Here is a 21,258-nt window from a genome sequence, read left to right as displayed (position 1 = left end):
ATTCTTTAGGAGAGGTTGGCAACATTGTCTCAATTTTAAAAACGTTCCCTACCCCAGGTCATTTCAACAGGTGACTATCGCAGGAAATAAAGAGAAAGGAACACCGATATTTTCGGGACATGAACAGGCTTACGTTTCTAATTGTAAGCCTGTTCATGTCCTGTCAATAAACATCCAATGATTTATGCAGAAACAGAGTGCACTTTTTGAAGTGTCCTGAGGTAAGGAATGTTTTGGGGATTTGGGTCCCTCCGTTGAGCACCTGATTTCATTTCAAGCTGGGCAGAAGCGCATTTGGGTACGCTTTCTTTCCATCGTTTCAATTTACTTTACTCCACACAATTCATTGTCAAGGCCAATTTATAGAAGTGGAAAAGATGCCAAATGTAGTTCAAAACAGTAGGGGTCTTCTCCACAAACAGAAGACAACAGTTTAGTTGAAGCAGACTATGTTAGGAAAGGCTAAATGGCCAATCATAAAACACGACATATTCTGATGCCATGATCACACAAAGAAATACACCATTTGCCTCAATACAAAGAATTGAAGTTCAAATGCAATATTGATTTTGAACTTCTATCCCCTGGTGGAAAATTCTATGAAATACATTGGCAGCCTTATTGGTGGCTCAGGTGGTAAAAGCGTGGTGTTAGCAATGCCAGGGCCATGTGTTCAAGTCCAACCATAAAAAATTAAGTATGTAAATCACTAAATTACATATTCCTCTAGGGCAGGTATTTAATTCAGTCAGCTACTGTAGCTAAGTACAGTAAATAATTGACTGTTCTAGTCCTGTTCTAGTCAACTCTTTTGCACATAAAACAAAACCTCCCCTGTGCAATGATATCATATAGAATCTCTTGGGTCAAATTTCTAGGCGACAACGGTAAACCAAGGAATTGGCAGAGCCAGAAGACTCCAGTTAGAAGTCCTGGTGAACCTGATATTAGGGGACCAAATCCTGGCTGGCAGTGTTAAAACTTAAATCTGAACAGAATCAGAGAAACATGACAAAATGTCTGGTATGCTAAGTGGTGAGGGAGATCTGTTAAGCATGAAAAGATTCTAGTCAGACATCTATATAAAGCTAAGCTTTATTATCTCTCTAGCTCAGGGATGGGCAACTCCTGACCCCCCCCATGGCAAAACGTGGAGATTTTTAAGAAATTAGCTGTAAATTTGCATTTCGCGCCACACCCCATGGCAAAATGTGTAGAATTGCAAGAAATGAGTGGAATTAACATCTCTCTCCGATGTTGAAGGGGAAGAAAAACAAATTTCACTTAGGGCCGGCTGACTGCACGTGTGGGTAAGAAGAACCGCGAGTCACTGTGGCTCCTCATGATTAGTTCAGATTTTGATGTGGCCCCCCACCCCATCAAAGTTGCCCATCCCTGCTGATTGTACCTGGTACTTAAACCGAAGGCATTACTGGAATACTCAAGCAGTATTACCAGCTCTTCTCTACCAAGGAGTGATCATTGGAGTGAGAAAAATCTTGTACGATCGAAGCCATGTTAATAGTTATTTTTCAACCCAACAACATAAAATACTGAGCTTCAAGAGCAAAACTTCCCGCACAGAGGATTTAACAGTTTATTCCTTCTTTTTGGTTTACAAACAAGGCACCCATTGATTATTATTTTTACATTTACAGTGGCAATTACTTTAAAACCCTCAAACTGTAGAGCGCATCCTCGGGAGACTTCAGTGAGGGTCATGGCAAACTAATTGGTTTATAGGACAGTTCTTTCTGCAAGACTACATTGTAAGATAAGAGGGAAAAGGACAAAATACAAAGATTTGGCAGGCAGACAAAAGGCAAGAGGAATATGTTAAATCATATGTCAGTCCAGATGGGCATTGTGATATGCTGTAAAACCAGAATGAATGTAAATGTTAGAGATGTGCAATATAAAGACCATTAGAATGACCCAGTAACATGGATCCCGAACAATATGAAGTAGTAGAGGGTCTGCTCCACTCTCTTACTTCATCACTGGCACGGCAAGTTCATAAACCCCGAATTTGCTGTTCCATTGCTTCACAAGTGTAACACTACAGTACAAATAGCAAAGCCACATAGCAGAAATAAACAACTGTTTACACACTAAATTCTTCAAATCCAACACCACAAGGAAAAAGGGACGACAAAAGCAAAGATACCATTCAACATGAGCTGCTCAAAACAGTTATTACAATGGACATAACTTGTTCATCGATATTCAAATACAAGCCACTAGAGTATTAACTTAATTTGGATTCAGGAATCATAGGTAGCTTTTTAGTGAGCGGTGCAATGAGTCAAGCTGTGTTAACTACTACATTCAGAAACATTGTACACTTAAAAAGAACTGACAACAGTTTCCAACATGATGCAATAAATCACGGATGTAAAATGGTATACAGCAGCTGAAGTAGCTTCAGTTGAATTAGTTTCCTCAAGCTTTTTTCTTTAGTAAATAAAAAGCCATGAAACATTTTAATAGCATAAAAATACTTTGTAAGTCAGATTTGAAGTCGACCTAAATAGAGTTTTGTAGGTATAAGTAACTATATGGCAAATGGACACATACAATGTACAACCACAAAGTGCGCTGCCAGTCTGACATCTTAGACAATATGTGCAAGAAAACATTTTCAAAAAAAGGGAGAGGTACAAACATTTAAAAATGTCCCATGTGCACAACCTACCCAGGCCAACATTGGATAAAGACCACCTTTGAGAGTTATAGCAAGACAAAGATAAAAGGAGTTTAGGGTTGGAAGAGGAGAGTTCTCTCCCATGCATGGAGTATCCCAAACTAGAAAACAGGCCAAACGTGACGCAAAGCCGTAATCAAAGCTTGAAATCCAGGCAGTAAAATGCCTGGACATTGTGCAACATGGGGAAAGACTTAAATAGATCAGCACAGCTTTGCCTAAAAGCTGTTCTCAGTAAAACCAATGTAAAGAACAGCAGACGACCCCCAACATCAAGTCCTCTGAGCAGTTGCCTGTTCTGAGCTACATGAGATGAGGTATTTGGGTCAGAAATCATAAGCAGACAGTCCAGTCAGAAATGGCTTAAATGCAACATAGGGAGAAAAATTAAAATTAAAAAGCGAGCTCTGCAAGGTCATCAAAACCTTTTAGGCACAGTAAAAAAATGCCATCTCATTACCATCTAACTTGTGCTTGATCATGTCATTGGGAATTAGTCATTGCCACCAGCAAGCATAGAGCACATGGGTGCCTTCATCCCTATTCAAGCAAGAAAATCTAAACCGTTAGTCAAAGCCAACGCCTGACCACCCTGGGGCAGTCAGCAAAGCAGAGCTCAATGACCATGACAACCAACCGAGAAAAATCGATGACAATTCTGTCTGACCATCACTGTGCAAGGGGAGCATCACAGGACCTGGGGTCTGGTTGGATTCATGCTTACTACATCACAGTTGAATGCCGTACTACCTCCCACACCAGGGAACACACTGCAGAGGGAAGGGGACACATCACATACAGTAGGATGAATGGTATGTCAGACCTTTAAAGGGATACTTTGGGATTTTTTGGCAATGAAGCCCTTTATCTACTTCCCCAGAGTCAGATGAACTCATGGATACAAATGTATAAGTCTCTGCATCCAGGATGAAGGAAGTAAGCGGTAGTTTCACCAGCCAACCCTAACTAGCGTTAGCGCAATGACAGTGTATGGCATCTACTCGCGTTGCTAGCAGTTACCAGTCTTCCAGTCAACACTAGTTATCAACTTCCTTCAAACTGCACGCAGAGACATAAAAAAAATGATATCCACAAGCTCATCTGACTCTAGGGAAGTAGATAAAGGGCGTCATTGCCAAAATCCTGAAGGCTCCCTTTGATGTGACTGAAAATAGTCCCAGGGTTTGAATAGCATTGTCCAATGCATAGCTGTCCGCAGGCGGGCCGGGCAGGAGGGAGAGAGGGTGGATAGGTTCAGGGTGAACACGCCACGTGGCCTCAGTATTTCATGGTGCTGGACGCTCGGAAGTAGGACAGGAACTTGAAACAGAGGCTGACGACAAAGTACCAGATGTTCCTGCCCATCTGGGACCGCGCGATGAACACTCGCCAGATGAACACGACCAGGACAGTGTTGAACGTATAGCGGATGTTCCTCAACCTGAAAAAAACCCACAAAATGGTTTTATTTTTTATTATGAAGGAGGTAACTGAAGAAATACAATGACATGTCCTCGGTAGCTTGCATGTGAACAGGCATTCACGGAAGGATTAGGACATTTAAGTAGAACTTTACCCGTTGAATATTGTGAGCAACAAGCACTTTTAGAAGAACAGAGGATACCAGGGAAATATTTTGCTGGTGATCCAGAAAAGCAGAAAGATATGGGCTAGTAATGCATTGTTTTAGGGTCATGAAATATTCTGTGGCTGAAGGGCAGGTGTTTGGCGGTCGGGTTGAATAAAGAGAAACACACCCCCAAAAAACTATCCATAAATGTACAATTATAGCACCATTTTTAAATCTATAGGCTACATCGAGGTTTTGCTTTTATTCTTTGGCGATTAAGTCGCCAAACGCTTTTGGGAATGGGCAGAAAACGTTAACGTTGATCCACTGAGGCAAAAAGTACAATGTTTAACACAGTAAGAGAAAAGCTGCAAAATGGAAAGTTGAAAATAAGGAGAAGGGGCGCTAGAAAAGTAATGTTTGGGAAAGATTTGGTGAAGTCGTAAAAGAGGATATAGGCAGTGCCTTTGTTGCGTGTGATGATTGAGAGGCGATGTACAAATTCCACAGTAACTAGACCGGGACTTAAAATAGGCCTATGGCATGTCAAGGGAACTGTATCCTGTATTCAGATGGGTAAAATGGATACTGACAGTAGGTCTATAACCTCAACTCCTGCAGAATAAAATACACATCCAAGTCTAACTAAAATCTTATCAGAAACACGTTAGGTCGGTTTCACAGCTTTCTATTTCCTCACAACTGGTCAAACTGATGTCATTTGAACATTTTGCACAGAAAATATTTATAGTAATTGCCTTTTCTCCCCGGTCCAAGTCTTTGTTCCGTGAAAAAAGCAGAGATGACAGAAAACTTGACCAATGTCAACTAGATTGAAGCAATTCATTCTAGAATTTATGACATCCTGGTGAGCAAGGGTTCATTTAGTCTTCACGGGCAACAGATGACATAAGAAAACCTGCATGTATCTATACTGAACAAAAACAAATGCAACATGTAAAGTGCTGGTCTTTAACACAGTCAGGCAGTTGAGGATAGGTTATTACCCTTTGCGGGCTGGTGAACCAACAGCTAACCCTCGGCAACAAAAGCATGTGCATCAAAGAATGAAAAATAACATGAAGTCAATGCCATTACAATTAAATATTCAAGAAGGAATTGTCAATAAGAGGATAGTTGTGTTACATAACATGTGCAGGTAGAGACATTACTCTTACTTGTTGAGGTGTTTGCGTGCGGCTGGCAGACCTGACTCAGCCTCGTTCAGGACATACTTCTTTGTACCCATGCAGTAGTTCTCCATGTACTCTGCCCAGTTGAGTTGTCGCACGTCAAAGTTGAACATCTGGACAAACAAATAAAGGGGATTCATACTGTAAGGATGGACATTGAGCAAGTTTTGTTGAACCAAGGAAGATTTGACACAAAAAGTACAACTTCAAGTGTTACACTTGGTGTGTTGGACCAACATACTCGGTGGACAGTTTATTAGGTACACCCATCCAGTACAGGGTCAGACACAGGCACCATTCTCAGTAAACTCTAGACACTTGTTTCTGTGATACTGAACCATACCACGCTCAGTCACCTAGGTCCCTAATTTTGTCCCATTCTAACGGTAACAAAATGCCTCGATACCGGTCTTCCTGCTTTATATAGTAAGCCGCGGTCAAGTGACTCAAACATTGTCGTGAACGGATTGGTGTACCTAACAAACTGTCCACTGAGTGTACATCCACTGTACATTTCAGCCAGGCCCTGACTATCCAACACAATGACTCCATTTAAAACCAAGCTGAATTATTCAATTGTGCTCGTCCTACAAATGCAAACATACTCCATTCGTTCAATAGCATTTCTGTGTCTGCCACAATACAAGTGTGTGTGTGTCCTACCCATGTATGTATGTGTGGGTCCTACAAGTATGTGTGTGCATCCTACAAGTGTGTGTGCGCCAGCTACTGGCGGGTGGGCGTAAAGCGTACCCTCTTGTCATCAGTGCCCATCTGATTCATCAGCATGGTGACGTTGTCCGTGTTCCACACCCACGAGTGACTGGTGAAGTACTCCAGCACCATCATGGCCTTGTGCAGCCGTGTGATGGTCTTCATCATCCTGCCGTGGAGTGGTGGTCGCCATGGCAACAGGGAAGAGACAGGTATTAAGGAGGTAGAAGGGGAGATGGCACAGAGCTGACAGCACAGTGCCGTCTTTTACCCTTAAGGGCACTGAGCTTTAATATCCAACTGCTGGAAAGTAAACCCAGCCAACTGGATTCGGATTATGACGTGGAGAGGGACAGACCAGGGGGATTGAGGTCTGTTAAGCAGACAAGATGGAACAACGGATGAGAATTTTTGTACGGGGTAAAAGTCTCCTCTAAGCCAATTCATTACCAAAGTAAAGATTAGGGTATGTCAACGCTATAGATGAAACACTTCACAGCTTGCACACTTCACATCTTTAAAATAAAGAACTGTATAAATCCAGCACAATCTAGAATAGAAAAATAGAACACCGGTAAGAGTAAGCATATGAGCATTATAAGCTCATTTACACTAACTCATACCAGTCTCCATTGGGTTGAGTATTGTTAGGTTGACACATACAGCGCAGTCAGAAACTATTCAGATCGTGGACATTTTCCTCATTTTGTTACAAGCCTCATAAAAATGTAATAAAATACATTTTTGATCCTCAAATCTATAAAACACCACCCCATAAGGACAAAGTGAAAATAATATTTTATACATTTGTCAAATGTATACAAAATATAACACAGAAATACCTTATTGCATAAATATTCAGATCCTTTGCTATGAGACTCGAAATTGAGCTCAGGTGCATCCTGTTTCCATTGATCATCCTTGAGATGTTTCTACAACTTGATTGGAGTCCACCTGTGGTAAATTCAATTGATTGGACATGATTTGAAAAAGGCACACCTGTCTATACAAGGTCCCACAGTTGACAGTGCATGTCAGAGCAAAAACCAAGCCATTAGGTTGAAGGAATTGTCTGTAGAGCTCCGAGACAGGATTGTGTCAAAGCAAAGATCTGGGAAAGGGTACCAATAACTCTGCGGCATTGAAGGTCCCCAAGAACACAGTGGCCTCCATTCATTCTTTAAAAAATTGAAGTTTGGCATCACCAAGATACTTTCTAGAGCTGTCCGCCCGGACAAACTGAGCAATTGTGGGAGAAGGGCCTTGGTCAGGGAGGTGACCAAGAACCCAATGGTCACTGACAGAGCTCCAGAGTTCCTCTGTGGAGATGGGTTGTTCTTCTGGAAGGTTCACCCATCTCTGCAAGTGGACTCCAATCAAGTTGTAGAAACATCTCAAGGATGATCAATGGAAACAGGATGCACCTGAGCTCAATTTCGAGTCTCATCGCAAACTCCACCAATCAGGTCTTTATGACAGTGGCCAGACGGAAGTCAATCCAAAAGACACCTAAAGGACTCAAGATTCTCTGGTCTGATGAAACCAAGATTGAACTCTGGCCTGAATGCCAAGCGTCAGGTCTGGAGGAAACCTGGCACCATTCCTAAGGTGAAGCATGGTGGCAGCACCATCATGCTGTGGGGATGTTTTTCAGTTGCAAGGACTGGGAGACTTGTCAGGATCGAGGGAAAGATGAACAGAGCAAAGTACAGAGAAATCCTTGATGAAAGCGCTCCGGAGCGCTAAGGACCTCAGACTGGGGCAAAGGTTCACCTTCCAACAGACAATGACCCTAAGCAACGCAGGAATGGCTTCAGGACAAGTCTCTGAATGGTTGGGCCTCTCAAGGACAGAGCCTGGACTTGAACCTGATCGAACATCTCTGGAGAGACCTGAAAATAGCTGTGCAGCGACGCTCCCCATCCACCCTGACAGAGCTTGAGAGGATCTGTAGAGAAGAATGGGAGAAACTCTCCAAATACAGTCGTGCCAAGCTTGTAGCGTCCTACCGTGCTTCTACACCTGCATTACTTGCTGTTTGAGGTTTTAGGACAAGTTTCTGTATAGCACTTTGTGACATCAGCTGATGTATGGGCTTTATAAATAAATTTGATTGATTCCCAAGAAAGCTCGAAGTTGTAACCGCCGTCAAAGGGGCTTCAACAAAATACTGAATGCTTATGTAAATCTGATCGGCTATGTTTTTTTATACATTAGCAACATTTTCTAAACTTGATTTTGCTTTGTCATTAGGGGGTAGTGTGGAGACCGAAGATACATTTAAAAAAAAAAAATCCATTATAGAATAAGGCTGTAACGTAACAATCAAGGGGTCTGAATACTTACCGACTGTACTGCATGTTGAACACAATGTAAATGGAGGGCTTGTCCAATCTTTGAGGGCACCTGAGCATGTCTGACTGCCAGTAGCTTAAGATTTTAAAACGTGCACCAATTACATTGTCATCATTAGGAAAACATGTACTAATTGTAGTTGAACGTTTCATGAACAAACTGGTTTGAGGATTAATGGCCATGCCAAATTGCATCAAAAGCAACCATGCTTGTAATCAGAGCTCAGATTCCCCCTCCATGATACATTGTGTTCCAAGAGGAAGGTGACAAAACATGCATGGTGGACCATTTAGAAAGTCAAACATTAAAAAGGTATTAGTTTTTCAGTGGGTGAGACACCCATCTATTCACTTCACCCATAGAAACTGTTGAATACTAATCCAAATGCATTTCAGACAGCCAAAAATGTTACATTTTCACTAATTGAGATGTGTTACCAGAAGTTTACTATTGCTGAAATGTTTCTGCTTTACAGTAAACTTGTGAGGATCAATACTGTCTATCAGGTAACAAAAACTTGATTTAGACTGAACCGTGGTCTGGATGCATAATGAAACGCATAAAAAGGTGGGGTTTATGAGTAGGCCCACTCAACTCACTGATACATTTTAATTCAATATGCCATTGGCTTCTGAGCGTATCAATTTCTGCCAGTGCATTCCATTCTGCCCACAATGTGCTTCATGAAGCCCAGGAATAGGACCACCAGGAATAGAAGTGTTGATGGGCCAATTAATAAAGGACAACTAGTTCACTGGTTCCTCTAATTTGGAGAGATTATTGAAGAGTAGAGAACAAGAACGAGGAGGATCAATCCCAGGTCACTTCAGAAGACTTAATGCTAGGGTTCCCAAACTTTTGGCCTGTGACCCAATTTTGATTGTATATTTTTTTCTATCTGCAACCCCACCATGTAAAAAAAAAGAAAGAAAGTGATGTAATCAAAGGCTAATGTTAACTTTTTAAAATGTATTTTATTTATTGGGGCTATGACAGTTATTTCAAAACCGGTCTGACAGTAGTTTTGAAAGTATGGTTTGAAGGGACTGAAATGCATCAGGAAGTTCAGAAGATAAATTAGGCAATCATTTTGTATGATAATCTGTGTTGAAAAGAACATTAATGCCCTCCCCTCCAGTCTGACTTCGTGCCGTGTCCACTCTTCTAATGAGTAATGCACGACTTGTGGGCATTGGAGAGGGTAACAGAAGACACATACGTGTTCCCGGGAGTCTTATCTTTCAGTGATGGGGTCATTATTTTGTAGCTTAAATCTTTCAAGAGAGACACAGATTTGTAAGAAGAAAATAGAACCGCTCTGTTTATTACAATCGCATCTAGCGGTCAGTAAGCTCAGGTTCTACAAACCAAGCACAAATCTTTTTTATTTCAGAGTCTCACACAACCCCTAATTTGGGAAAACACCGGACTTAACGGCATGGCTCAGAAAAACTAAAAATGGCGACAAATAAAAAGGGAGGTAATTCCACAATCATTTAAAAAAATGACTTCCAAAGCCAAATAGTTCCAACTGCATCAAAAAAAGTACAAATGCAGTAACAGGCAGAAAGGTCAAACAAAAAGGGCGACAAAATAAAATATCTCAAACATTATTGCAGCATGCTTTGGACAGGAACCCATGCTTGTCATGACGACACAGAAGCCTGTCAGCAGCCAGCCGAGTAAACAGCCAGGCGTTGCTTCCTCCCCACCCACCATGCCACACAACCAGCACCCAGTGGTGGAGGGGAGAGGGGGTTGAGAGGGCACGGGCACTGTAGTAGACCTTACCGGGGCTTCTGACCCGTGGCCCTGAGATACACGTCATACAGCAGGGCGGGTAGAGTGTGACTCACTGTGGTCCAGTACTGATTGGTAAAGGGGTTGGACCGCAGGTTAACATTGGGGCGCCTGAAAGCCTGCTCTAAGGGGTTGGTCTTGAAGGTCATGTTTATACAGTACTCTGCAGAGAGAATATGACATCACAGGAGGGAGGAGCCCTTTAACAAGGACATTCAATGCCAGGACATGGTCGAGGTAACACCGAGAGGGGTAAGAGTGCAGAACCCAGCCCTAATGGTATATGGGTGGCTTATGCACCCTTACCCCCATGACACCGGACAGAAGCATCACGTCACAGGTACAGTGAACATTGGGCTACACTGAGCGAGAACGCGGGGGGTGGGGGGTGGAGGGAGATGGGTGTGACCGAGCGGGGCATCATTTACCTGGGCTCTCTTCCTGTCATCCTGAGGCAGAGATCATAAAGGAAGGCTGGTGCCTTGTGGCTTACAGCGATCCAGTACTGATTGATAAGGTGATTGGTTGTGAGATTTACATTGGGCCGTCTGAAGGCCTGCTCGAGGGGGTTCCTCTTGAAAGTGGATATTACATGGTACTCTAGGAGAAAAGGTTCAACAGGGTGAATTGTTGGCACAACTCATTTCTCCAAAGTAGAGAGAAAAAGCTAAGCGGCAAGCATACAACAAAGCAGCAACAAAGCCAGATCTTCGGTTTAGACAATATATCTTTGAAGTGCTTTTGAACCATTATTATTATTTAACTGTACAAGTTATTGCAGGAGTCTGGGGAGATTACGTAACACCACAAATCTAGACTTCAAAGTAAGCCTAATGAATGTAGAAAAGCAATGTTACAAAAAAATGAAAGTGATTTCACCTGAAATATTTAAGCAGCATCACAATCTACGGTAAATGAGAAGCAAATATTGAAAATATATTTGACATTTACTACAGCAAACGCAACAGGTTAGCATCTTAAAAGGGAACTATACAAAATGGCACTATGAAAATACCATCCATCTTTAGTCCACTAAACAAATACTGGATTTATGACTGATACACTTTCATTCAAGCATGAGTCATGTTATATAGTTTCACCCATTTCCTTTAAACCTGGCACAATGTTGATCTTTCTCAGATGGCTAGCATTCAGATGTATTCATTTTTCAATTTAACTAGGCAAGTCAGTTAAGAAAACTAATTTACAATGAGGGCTTCCCTAGAATATGTACAGTAAACACTAATCCAGGGAGTTTAATACCCCAAAGAGTGTGTGAGTAAACCAAAACCTGCTCACACCTCACTACAGTTATAAGAGTGGGTGTGCCCTCAGAAGCAAAACTGATAATCATAATTTATCATTCTGCTTTGTTAGACCATCTGAGAACAAATATCCAAATATACTCCGGGTGTAAGATAAGGAAAGCGGTTCATACCAACTTCACCCCAGTGGAACGGGTTGATGCCACCTGTCGTGCAATTGTACACCAATATGCTCTTAGGCCTGTGGACACAAAAAGGGACAAAATAGAAACTGGAAGGAATATTTGCATTTCATAATCATATCATTCATCCAGCTCCAGTGTGTGTGTGTGTGTGTGTGTGTGTGTGTGTGTGTGTGTGTGTGTGCGCGGGCGACTGACCTGGTGTGTCTCTGGGAGCCAGAGTACCAGGCGGCAGCCAGTGTGGTATTGATGACCACATCCACAGGCACCAGGTCAGCCACTGCGTTGTTGGATGCTCTCATGGTGCGCAGGATCCCCTTTCCTGCCTATATCGGGCAGAGAAGTATCCGGTTCATTACTAGGTCATCGTAAAGTGCTTTCTCAGGTTATAATGAATAGCCACAATGTTGACGTGGTCATGATCGCGGTCCGATCTCTGATAATTTTACATAAGAGAAGAGAACTCGGCACACTTTTTTTCTCCATTACTTACTGCAATGAATATTCCACTAGGTCCATTGAAATTATCAATCCAGCCCTAAGAAAAGTGAAAACATGTTATGACCAGTATACAGAGTTAAATTACTATGGTCAGCTACAGTAGATACCGTTTAAAAGACAGCCTGCTCAGGACATGAGAACACTCACTGGGAAGGGCTCTTTCCAACTGGCCCCTACTATAGAGGGCCTGATGATGGCCACGTTGAGGTTTCCACACTCCTGCTGGACCAGGTACTCAGCCATGGCCTTGGTGTAGGTGTACGTGTTGGGCCTTTTTCCAATCAGCCCTGGGGTCATCGCTGAGACCAGTTTCTCATCCATCCACCTAACCAACATGAAAACACAATCAAGTCAGGGTTTTTTCTGGATAAAAATTTAGCTTAGATGGTGGGTGTGGCCATGGGAGTGGCCAATGGTGCAGTCGCTGAAGAACAATTTTAGAGGCCCTCCTGTTGGCCAGTGATAAAATGTTGCCGTTTTAAAGCAATTTCCTTCAGTTCCACACATTTTGCCATGGCTTATGCTATCCGACTGACTCAAACATCACTAAATCAACGGAGGTCCTATTTCATGACACAAATTCTCCCGAATGCATATTTGAATTTTAGTTTCTCCCTGACTGCCTAGCTTTTATTTTGGTGATTTTTAGTTATCAAAGACAATTATTTAAAAAAATATATCAGTCCATTATCTTTTCTACATACTTTATATCTGCATTTAGTCATTTAAAGTTCATTTTACACTGAATTTTAAAAAAAAGAAATCCTAATAATGACAGCAAAAACTTCTTTTTGTAAATCTAATTTGCTTTGTAGAAGAAAAAAAAAACCTGGAAGAAAAAGGTCAGTTATATTGCAATTTTCTGCCAATGAACAAACACATATTTCAGAGATTAACTTTCCTTAAAACTGCCCCACCCACATAAATCTCTGAAGAGATTCTGACATGCCTTTCATAATACTTCAGGGTGGAAACATTACAACAGAACAATAACTTTTACACAACTGGTGACCGTTTCGTCCATGGGTTACATATTGGGCAACCTTCAAGAGAAGTCAGAAGTCCCACCTAACATTTTGAGTAAAGCAAATGTCCTTATTAAATAGTTTACAAATGAGTGCCATTCAATCAGTAACCAAACTGCATTAAGTTTCAAATCAGAGACGCTCCCTGTGTTGGTACAAAGTTTCAGTCCATGAAGCGGTATTGAGGAACCCTTGAGAAATTCCAAGCTTATGCATTAGTCAAACATGCCTATCTGTAAATTACTATAATCTCTTGGTATATAGTATTACTGACATTTATCTTAATACAGTCATTGAAAATGAGAATTTGTTCTTAACTGACTTGCCTAGTGAAATAAAGGTAAAATAAAAATAATAAATGGCTTCCGTTTCTACCAATCTGCAAATAACTTCAAGGTAACAAGTCCGCAATGGGAAGGGTTATGAAAAACAAGTCACATTTCTTGGACTCACTCCAGGCTGTCGATGAGCTTCTTGTAGTCAACAGGAGGTGGATAAACCACTTCCTCAATGAGCGTCCGGTCACAGTTGGCATAGGCTGTGGACACGTGAAGAAACACCTCCAAGTGCTTCATTCTGTGGGCCAGAGCCACCATCTTCTGGGTGGCTAGAACATTCAGCTGCATAGCATCTCTGAGAAGGAAGAAAAATGTCACATAAAACATGAAAAATATTAAAAACCAATGGGCAGGTACACAAGAAGGGTTAGAAATACTTCTAGATTGATAACCTACACTTTAAGTACTAAAAGGAAGCAAGTCATTTCTCTGCAGGTGAAGCAAGTGACAAGATCTCCCAGTAGAAAAATCTGAGCTTGCAGAATTGTCCAGCAAAGCTCCGGGGAGTAGCATTAGGAGAGAAACAATGGCTCACTTGAGAGGCTCGTTGAATCGGATGGTTGCAGCACAGTGGAAGACTATGTTGATGCAGTCAGCAAGCGTTTCCTGGTCCTCTGTGCTCAGGTCCAGCTCGGGCAGGGTGAGGTCACTGTTAACAGCCACTATCTTTTCAGCAAAGTCTGGCTGCTCATCTCGTACTCTGTCAAAAAGCTGAAATAAAAACAGCTGCAACAGTTGGCAAAAAAATGTAATACTCAAATCATGCTACTTTCACTGCCAATAAGAGGATCAAAATTAACATACTCAATGTTTTTTTTATTGACAGCAATGTGTTGGTGGAGTGATGCGTTTTGGTTTGAAAGCGCTCCAAGAAAGCAATCCCTTTAGTTAAGACTACGTCACGGGGGTCAAGCTACCTGCCATCCAGGCGGGGTACAGGGAAGGCCCGGAAAATCGTTTAAGACGTCAACCACCCACAACTTAGACTGTTCTCTCCGCTTCTGCGCGGTACCGGTGCATCAAGTCTTCTATTCCCCTTCCATGCTGCTCCAGTTTCAACTGTTCTGCCTTATTATTATTCGACCATGCTGGTCATTTATGAACATTTGAACATCTTGGCCATGTTCTGTTATAATCTCCACCCGGCACAGCCAGAAGAGGACTGGCCACCCCACATAGCCTGGTTCCTCTCTAGGTTTCTTCCTAGGTTTTGGCCTTTCTAGGGAGTTTTTCCTAGCCACCGTGCTTCTACACCTGCATTGCTTGCTGTTTGGGATTTTAGGCTGGGTTTCTGTACAGCACTTTGAGATATCAGCTGATGTACGAAGGGCTATATAAATAAATTTGATTTGATTTGATTCCATAAGACTGATAAATAGCTAACAAAATGGCTGCATGGATTGAGTTGACCTTTATGTTTTATTCTTTGCACTCACACTACACACACTGATACTTCAATACACACACTCCGTTATTTGCTCACAAACATAATATGCACATACATTTACACTGACTACACAAACATACCCACTCACATACCTTACCCCTATACATATCCAACTACCACTCCAGTATCCCAGCACATTGTACATATGGTCCTGAAACTGACCCTGTATATAGTATGCTTATTTACTTTATCGTGTTGTTCATTAATTTTTCTTCCAACTTTTTCCAACTTTTTTTTTACTGTTACTGCATTGTTGGGTTTTAGATCTCCAGTAACAAACGGTCAAGAACGTATGATCCATCACCCCACAGACATCCCCTTTATCCTTCTCCAGCTCTGCTCACCTTGCAGTTGATCATGTCAGCGATGCGGGCCTGGGGAGCGTGCCCTGCTTTGTGCCGGACCAGAACATACGCGGCTTTGATTCCAGGGCAAGACCGCAGCAGCTTCTCCAGCAGGACTTTTCCCATGAAGCCTGTCGCCCCCGTGATAAGCACATTCTTCCCCTCATAGTATTCCGGAATGGTCACCATTTTGTCAGGTGTGCTCAAACCCTCAACCTATGGAAGATTTACATCATAGTTAGCATAGTTATTGTAGTACCTACCGACTAGTGGGACAGAATTTCACCAGTAACACCGACCCCAGTTAAGAGACAAAAACGTCATAAGGTGAACGCACCAATTTGTAAGTCGCTCTGGATAAGAGCGTCTGCTAAATGACTTAAAATGTAAATGTAAAAAACTACTCTATCTACAAAATGCACCCATATCACATACAGTATGTTGGTTCCTGTATCTTACTCAGCCTCGCCACCATTGTAAGTAACTCTTATCCAGTCTAATCCACACTGACATTAAGATGAGCGACGGGCTCAAGATCTTTACTTAAAGGTTAACTCTCAACTCCAATATCAGCCTTTGCCTAACCCCTTCAAAAACATTGTGTGGGGGGGGGGGCGATTGCTCACAAGAATTCATTTTGGGGGTGGGTAAACGTTGTTGTACCTGATCAACACTTTCTCACTAAAGCATACGCTCTAATAAAATTGTGCATGGCGAGCAAATATGTCTGCACCATTAGCTCAAAGTAGTAAGATGCCCGAGTTCCTGACATTATTGCCAATTGCGATGTAAATTTGAATCCCCCATGGAGCACAATAAAATACAAATACAAATTAAATCACATTTATTGCGGTGTTGGAGGGGGAAAAAGTGCAATAATGATAATTAGGGGCTCAATTTAACCCAACCCTTACTGCAGTATTTACACAGTAGCTCTTTTTCAATGCTCAAATTAACTCAGACTGGTCTTGGGTACTGTATAAAAACCTACAACTACTACCAGGGCGACCACTCTCACTTTTCAGAATTAGAAGTGTGTGTGTGTGGGCACTGGATGAATATTGTAAGGCAAATCAAGATTTCTAATCCCACATGCAGATCTCACAACCATTGAGCCAACTGTTTTAGCAGACTACGCCACCAATCAGTCATAGCAGATGGGGAAACAATACAATGAGTTGACATGAACACCATGGTCATTTATTTCTTGTTATGAATGTAGCTACAAATATAAAAACATACAATCCTCATTGCCTAAATGCATTTTTTTCCTTCTTAAAAAAGCACAGGTGTATGAAACTAAGCAAAAACATTTAATTTGGTCATATGCTCAAAGGTGCCTTAATGCCTTTTGAATTTTGTGTACCGTCAGTAGTCTAGTCAAGGAAGCATCATGCTAAATATATTTGCACACTACTCAGCAAGAGCTTTGCCAAATAAGGTGCGCTGTCACCTGCGTTTATAGTAAGCCTTGAGTTGGTGCCACCCAGCACATCTAGAAGGGAGTGTATTTCATACTGAACCCCTCCCTTGAGATGACGTAGAGGCAACTTCTCAAAGTGCCTGTAGTCTACATCGGGTTTTCAATGGTAAAGTTGAACAAACAGCTAGATTTACTACTAAAAAGACCAAAATATATCACTTTACCAAAAGAAACGGTCAAAATGAAGACCAGAATCGACGTGTTTTACTATAACACCTGGTTTACGGTTAAAACTTTATTTTCTCATGAAAGTTGCTTCTCATTCACACAATCTACTGAAAGGTCTAGAGAACAGAGTTGAGCACTCCTGGCAAAGTTCCAGTAAAGTCAATTGAAATCTTCTCTACACAACATCAAATTGCATCACTAATATCCGGTTAACCAGATATGAGCCAGACTTAAAAATGCACAATGCAGAAATCGCACTGCCATTTCCTGGTTGCTAAAATTCTAGTAGTTTGCCTACATTCAGTTTATGTGACAAAACAAGCTGTCATTGTGTAGAGAATCATTGTATTGTCGAAACTGCTGAGAAATATATTTTCCATAACCAAAAATATTGTATATTCAGTTGTGTGAAGCATGTGTACAAAACCAAAAGGAAGACACGCAAAACCTAAACTTCAGAACAGAAAGCATAGAAATCGCGCACATACGTGAATTTGGTCAGGTCGCCCAAAAAGTTACATAGTGCATCTTTAAACTCTAGAGTTTAAATACACCCATTTAAAAAAAATGTTTACTAGTCTTATCTCTGAGTGATAGTGGCCGGCATACTACTGTTGATACATCACGTTATTCAGACAGATAACTGGTTAATGATTGACACAAAAGATAATGTTATATCTTATTCAAAACAGATATCACCCACAAAGATCATTGAACACGTAACACTCAAACCTCGCACTAAAACACTTCTGTCCAACAGTGAGTAAGTATAGTTACATGCACACAATGTGATTATTGTGGCTAGTTAGATTAATATAATAGTTTGATGAAAATGTTTACATGTTTTGTAAGAATAACGATTACCCTAATAATCCTGTTTACATGGATATATCTAAATAAATGTTTCACCACAGCGACCATGTTATTTTTGGGAAGCATATTTGATTCTGAGTTCAGACAGAAACAGTGTCCCACCGTCAGTGCCAGAGGCATCCCTCGAGTTCATCTGCACACTTAAACCAATTTGTTTGCATACGGGTACTGTACAGCACTGATCAGAGCGCCATTTTTACATGCAGGATAGGTTCTCTCAGGTCAATGTGTCTGAGCAGATTGGTTATATGCAGTAAATAACAGCCTGTGTCAAGTCTGTGACAGCTGTGAGCTTGTCAAACAGAGACAGTGTCTCTGCCCAAGCGGCAAGGCAGTTGTGGCATGCAGTGCCATCTTCCCTCACATTATATATAGGCCTACTGTATGCGTGTGTGCTTATTATAAACCAAATAAACTACTTAATAACAGGTGTCACAAAGAGAAACTTCAACTGTAGAGTAAGGACATAAAAAGCCATCAATAAATCCCTGGTGACTGGTGTGCAACAACTGTATTCACTAAAGCACCACCATGGAAAAACCTGATACCCATTTTTGGAGGAATGGAGGTAAAAGGTAATCTTGCTTATCAGGTGGGTATGAGAGCGGTGCAAAGGAGACTCTGGCGCTTCACTAAAAACACTGAGACAGAGTGCTGCTGCTACAGAATCATTAAAATGTTTTGGACCCCTGGAGAGTGTTCTATTTCACTTGGGACAACTGACCAAGACAGCCTTTACACCTGTAGATCCAGCTTCTACTCTGCAGTCCTCCTTGGGGGACCAAGATTGGCATCCTCCTCTTTGGCCAACCTAGGAAAACAATCACCAGCCAAGAATAACACACAACCTAACATCACTTGGGTCTCACCGTACAGCACTGTAAACTTCACAGTGCATTCACATTGATCAAGTCTCTACTGCTGTAAAAGCAAGTGATCTCAGATACCACATCTCCTGTTGGAATAACTGATTAAAACACATGCATGTCCCTGGAGTTGGCACTTGAATGCTGTAGTAAATATTTTGAGAGATGTGAAAACAACAAATCGCAAAAGGTAACGTATGAAGTAAGACCCCCCCCTCTGCAAAGATCAGAGAACGCTGTTGACAAGGCCACCTCAGCAGTGATTCAAAATCAGAGCAGGTGATGTTGGCCTAGTATAGACCAGCAGCTATACCTGTCCAAATATTAGAGAAGGGGTGGGGTGGCTGTCATTTTGGCTAACACTCACGTCAATGAGTTAAAGGAATATATGTCAAATGGCATAAATGGAAAAAGGCTGGAGATCTTGTGACCTCGATTAAAGTCAGACAACTTACTTGTGGCTTAAATTATATGGCTAAATTAAATCCTGTGTCACGCCATGTGAATTTAGAAAGAAAGCTATTGTCTTACAAGGTGATAATGATTTTAAGCTTGAACACCACAGCCCACAAGTCAATTAGCGAAACTTGCTCAAGAAGACACTGGCAGCGACTTGTGGCCGTGTCACCCCACACAGCAAGAACACTAACTAGCCAACCAGTCAGCTAAATAACTAACTAACCGTTAGCTAGTATGTCAACTTATTTGGTGTGGTGGTGAGCAATTCCCATTAGTTAGCTAATGACTGGCAGCAAAAACAGCACTACCAAAACAAGAAAATGCAAACACTTTCTGAAAAGGATTGACCTCAATGAGTCTTAACACAAACCTACAACACTTTCTGGAAATAATTTAGCTAACTGGCTAGCTAACGTTAGCCAGCTACCCCTCCCATTTGCGCATCTCTTCCGTGGCATGCTGTCGCACGTCGTTAAAGAACGATAGCCATTCCCAGTCATCTTTGAACATTTAGCGCTAAATATAATGCAACCAGAGAAAATAGCATGTGAAAGACGGATATACCTGAAATTTGGACGAGGCTGAGTTTTCTTGCGTTAAAACAGAGGTATCTCCCGGATACAAGAGTAGCTACAGCTCCCCAATTACTCTATTTCTGCGGACTGTGAGAACAGGAAACGTGACGGCTGACGGTCGGGCTGGCTTCCCAGGTTCTAGCTCAACTATACGAATGAATGCCAAGTTAAAACCCGCCCAAAAGGCCTGAAACCTGAGAACACTGCAATTCGGGGCGTTCCTTACACAGTGTGCAGGACCGGACTAAGAAATAATAGGCCCTGGAGCTTCGTTTTTTTTCTTCTTTTTCCTACCCCTCCGCCCAGCATAAATTATAATAATTTTAAAAATTACGTAATTGTTCATTTACTATTTTTGTTACTTAGGGACCATATGGGCTTGGGTCAAGCTCCTGACTCACACAACTGACCAGTGTCATGTATTTACTCTAAAGTTTTTTATATATATTTTAAATTAATAAATTACCCAATCAAGGCAGCCCCCCAGTGACCCATATCAGCCCCCTACCTCCTCTCCTCCCCTCATCTGATGATTAGCAGAATGGCAGCAGCTGGCTGTATACGCTCATTGAGAGAGGGCTCCTGGGTCTTCCCGTGGTTGGCGGTTACAGTGAAAAACATATATACTACATATATACTGTATATATAATATATAAATATGTATAAAGTACATAAACTCAGCAAAAAAAAGCAACATCCTCTCACCGTCAACTGCGTTTAGTTTCAGCAAACTTAACATGTGTAAATATTTGTATGAACATAAGATTAAGTACTGCAGTGCATCTCCTCCTCATGGACTGCACCAGATGTGCCAGTTCTTGCTGTGAGATGTTACCCCACTCTTTCACCAAGGCACCTGCAAGATCCCGGACGTGCTCAATGGGAAATGGCCCTAGCCCTCACCCTCCGATCCAACAGGTCCCGGACGTGCTCAATGGGATTGAGATCCGGGCTCTTCGCTGGCCATGGCAAAACACTGACATTCCTGTCTTGCAGAAAACCGGGCACAGAACAAGCAGTATGGTTGCATTGTCATGCTGGAAGGTCATGTCAGGATGAGCCTGCAGGAAGTATACCACATGAGGGTGGAGGATGTCTTCCCTGTAACGCAAAGCATTGCGATTGCCTGCAACGGCAACAAGCTCAGTCCGATGATGTTGTGACACACCACCCCAAACAATGTCGGACCCTCCACCTCCAAATTGATCCCGCTCCAGAGAACAGGCCTCGGTGTAACGCTCATTACTTCGACGATAAACGCGAATCCGACCCCCGGTGAGACAAAACCGCGACTCGTCAGTGAAGAGCACTTTTTGCCAGTCCTGTCTTGTCCAGCGACGGTGGGTTTGTGGCCATAGGCGACATTGTTGCCGGTGCTGTCTGGTGAGGACCTGCC

General features: G+C 42.0%; 1 protein-coding gene across 3 annotated transcripts; it reads right to left on the bottom strand.

Moving 5' to 3' along the window:
- Positions 1 to 1,583: 1,583 nt before the first annotated feature.
- On the bottom strand, positions 1,584 to 20,030 carry LOC115109619 (fatty acyl-CoA reductase 1-like). Of its 3 annotated transcripts, none has more exons than XM_029634751.2 (12): positions 19,852 to 20,030; positions 15,439 to 15,654; positions 14,183 to 14,358; positions 13,763 to 13,942; positions 12,432 to 12,609; positions 12,277 to 12,321; positions 11,982 to 12,109; positions 11,775 to 11,842; positions 10,328 to 10,499; positions 6,221 to 6,350; positions 5,453 to 5,580; positions 1,584 to 4,145 (listed from the first exon to the last, which is right to left on the bottom strand). In XM_029634751.2, the coding sequence occupies exons 2-12, from the start codon at positions 15,625 to 15,627 to the stop codon at positions 3,983 to 3,985; spliced, it is 1,557 nt and encodes a 518-aa protein (XP_029490611.1). In that variant the 5' UTR covers positions 15,628 to 15,654; positions 19,852 to 20,030; the 3' UTR covers positions 1,584 to 3,982. The 3 variants fall into 3 exon arrangements, with proteins under 3 accessions (XP_029490611.1, XP_029490609.1, XP_029490610.1); XM_029634749.2 differs by lacking the exon at positions 10,328 to 10,499 and adding an exon at positions 10,765 to 10,936 and having other exon boundaries at positions 19,852 to 20,025; XM_029634750.2 differs by lacking the exons at positions 10,328 to 10,499; positions 19,852 to 20,030 and adding exons at positions 10,765 to 10,936; positions 15,874 to 15,945.
- Between the last annotated feature and the right edge of the window lie 1,228 nt (positions 20,031 to 21,258).

Source organism: Oncorhynchus nerka, linkage group LG25, assembly GCF_034236695.1.
Source record: "Oncorhynchus nerka isolate Pitt River linkage group LG25, Oner_Uvic_2.0, whole genome shotgun sequence".
In the NCBI taxonomy this organism is placed as follows: Eukaryota; Metazoa; Chordata; class Actinopteri; order Salmoniformes; family Salmonidae; genus Oncorhynchus; species Oncorhynchus nerka.
Note: the sequence above shows the minus strand (reverse complement) of the source record. Positions and strands in the feature narration are given on the sequence as shown.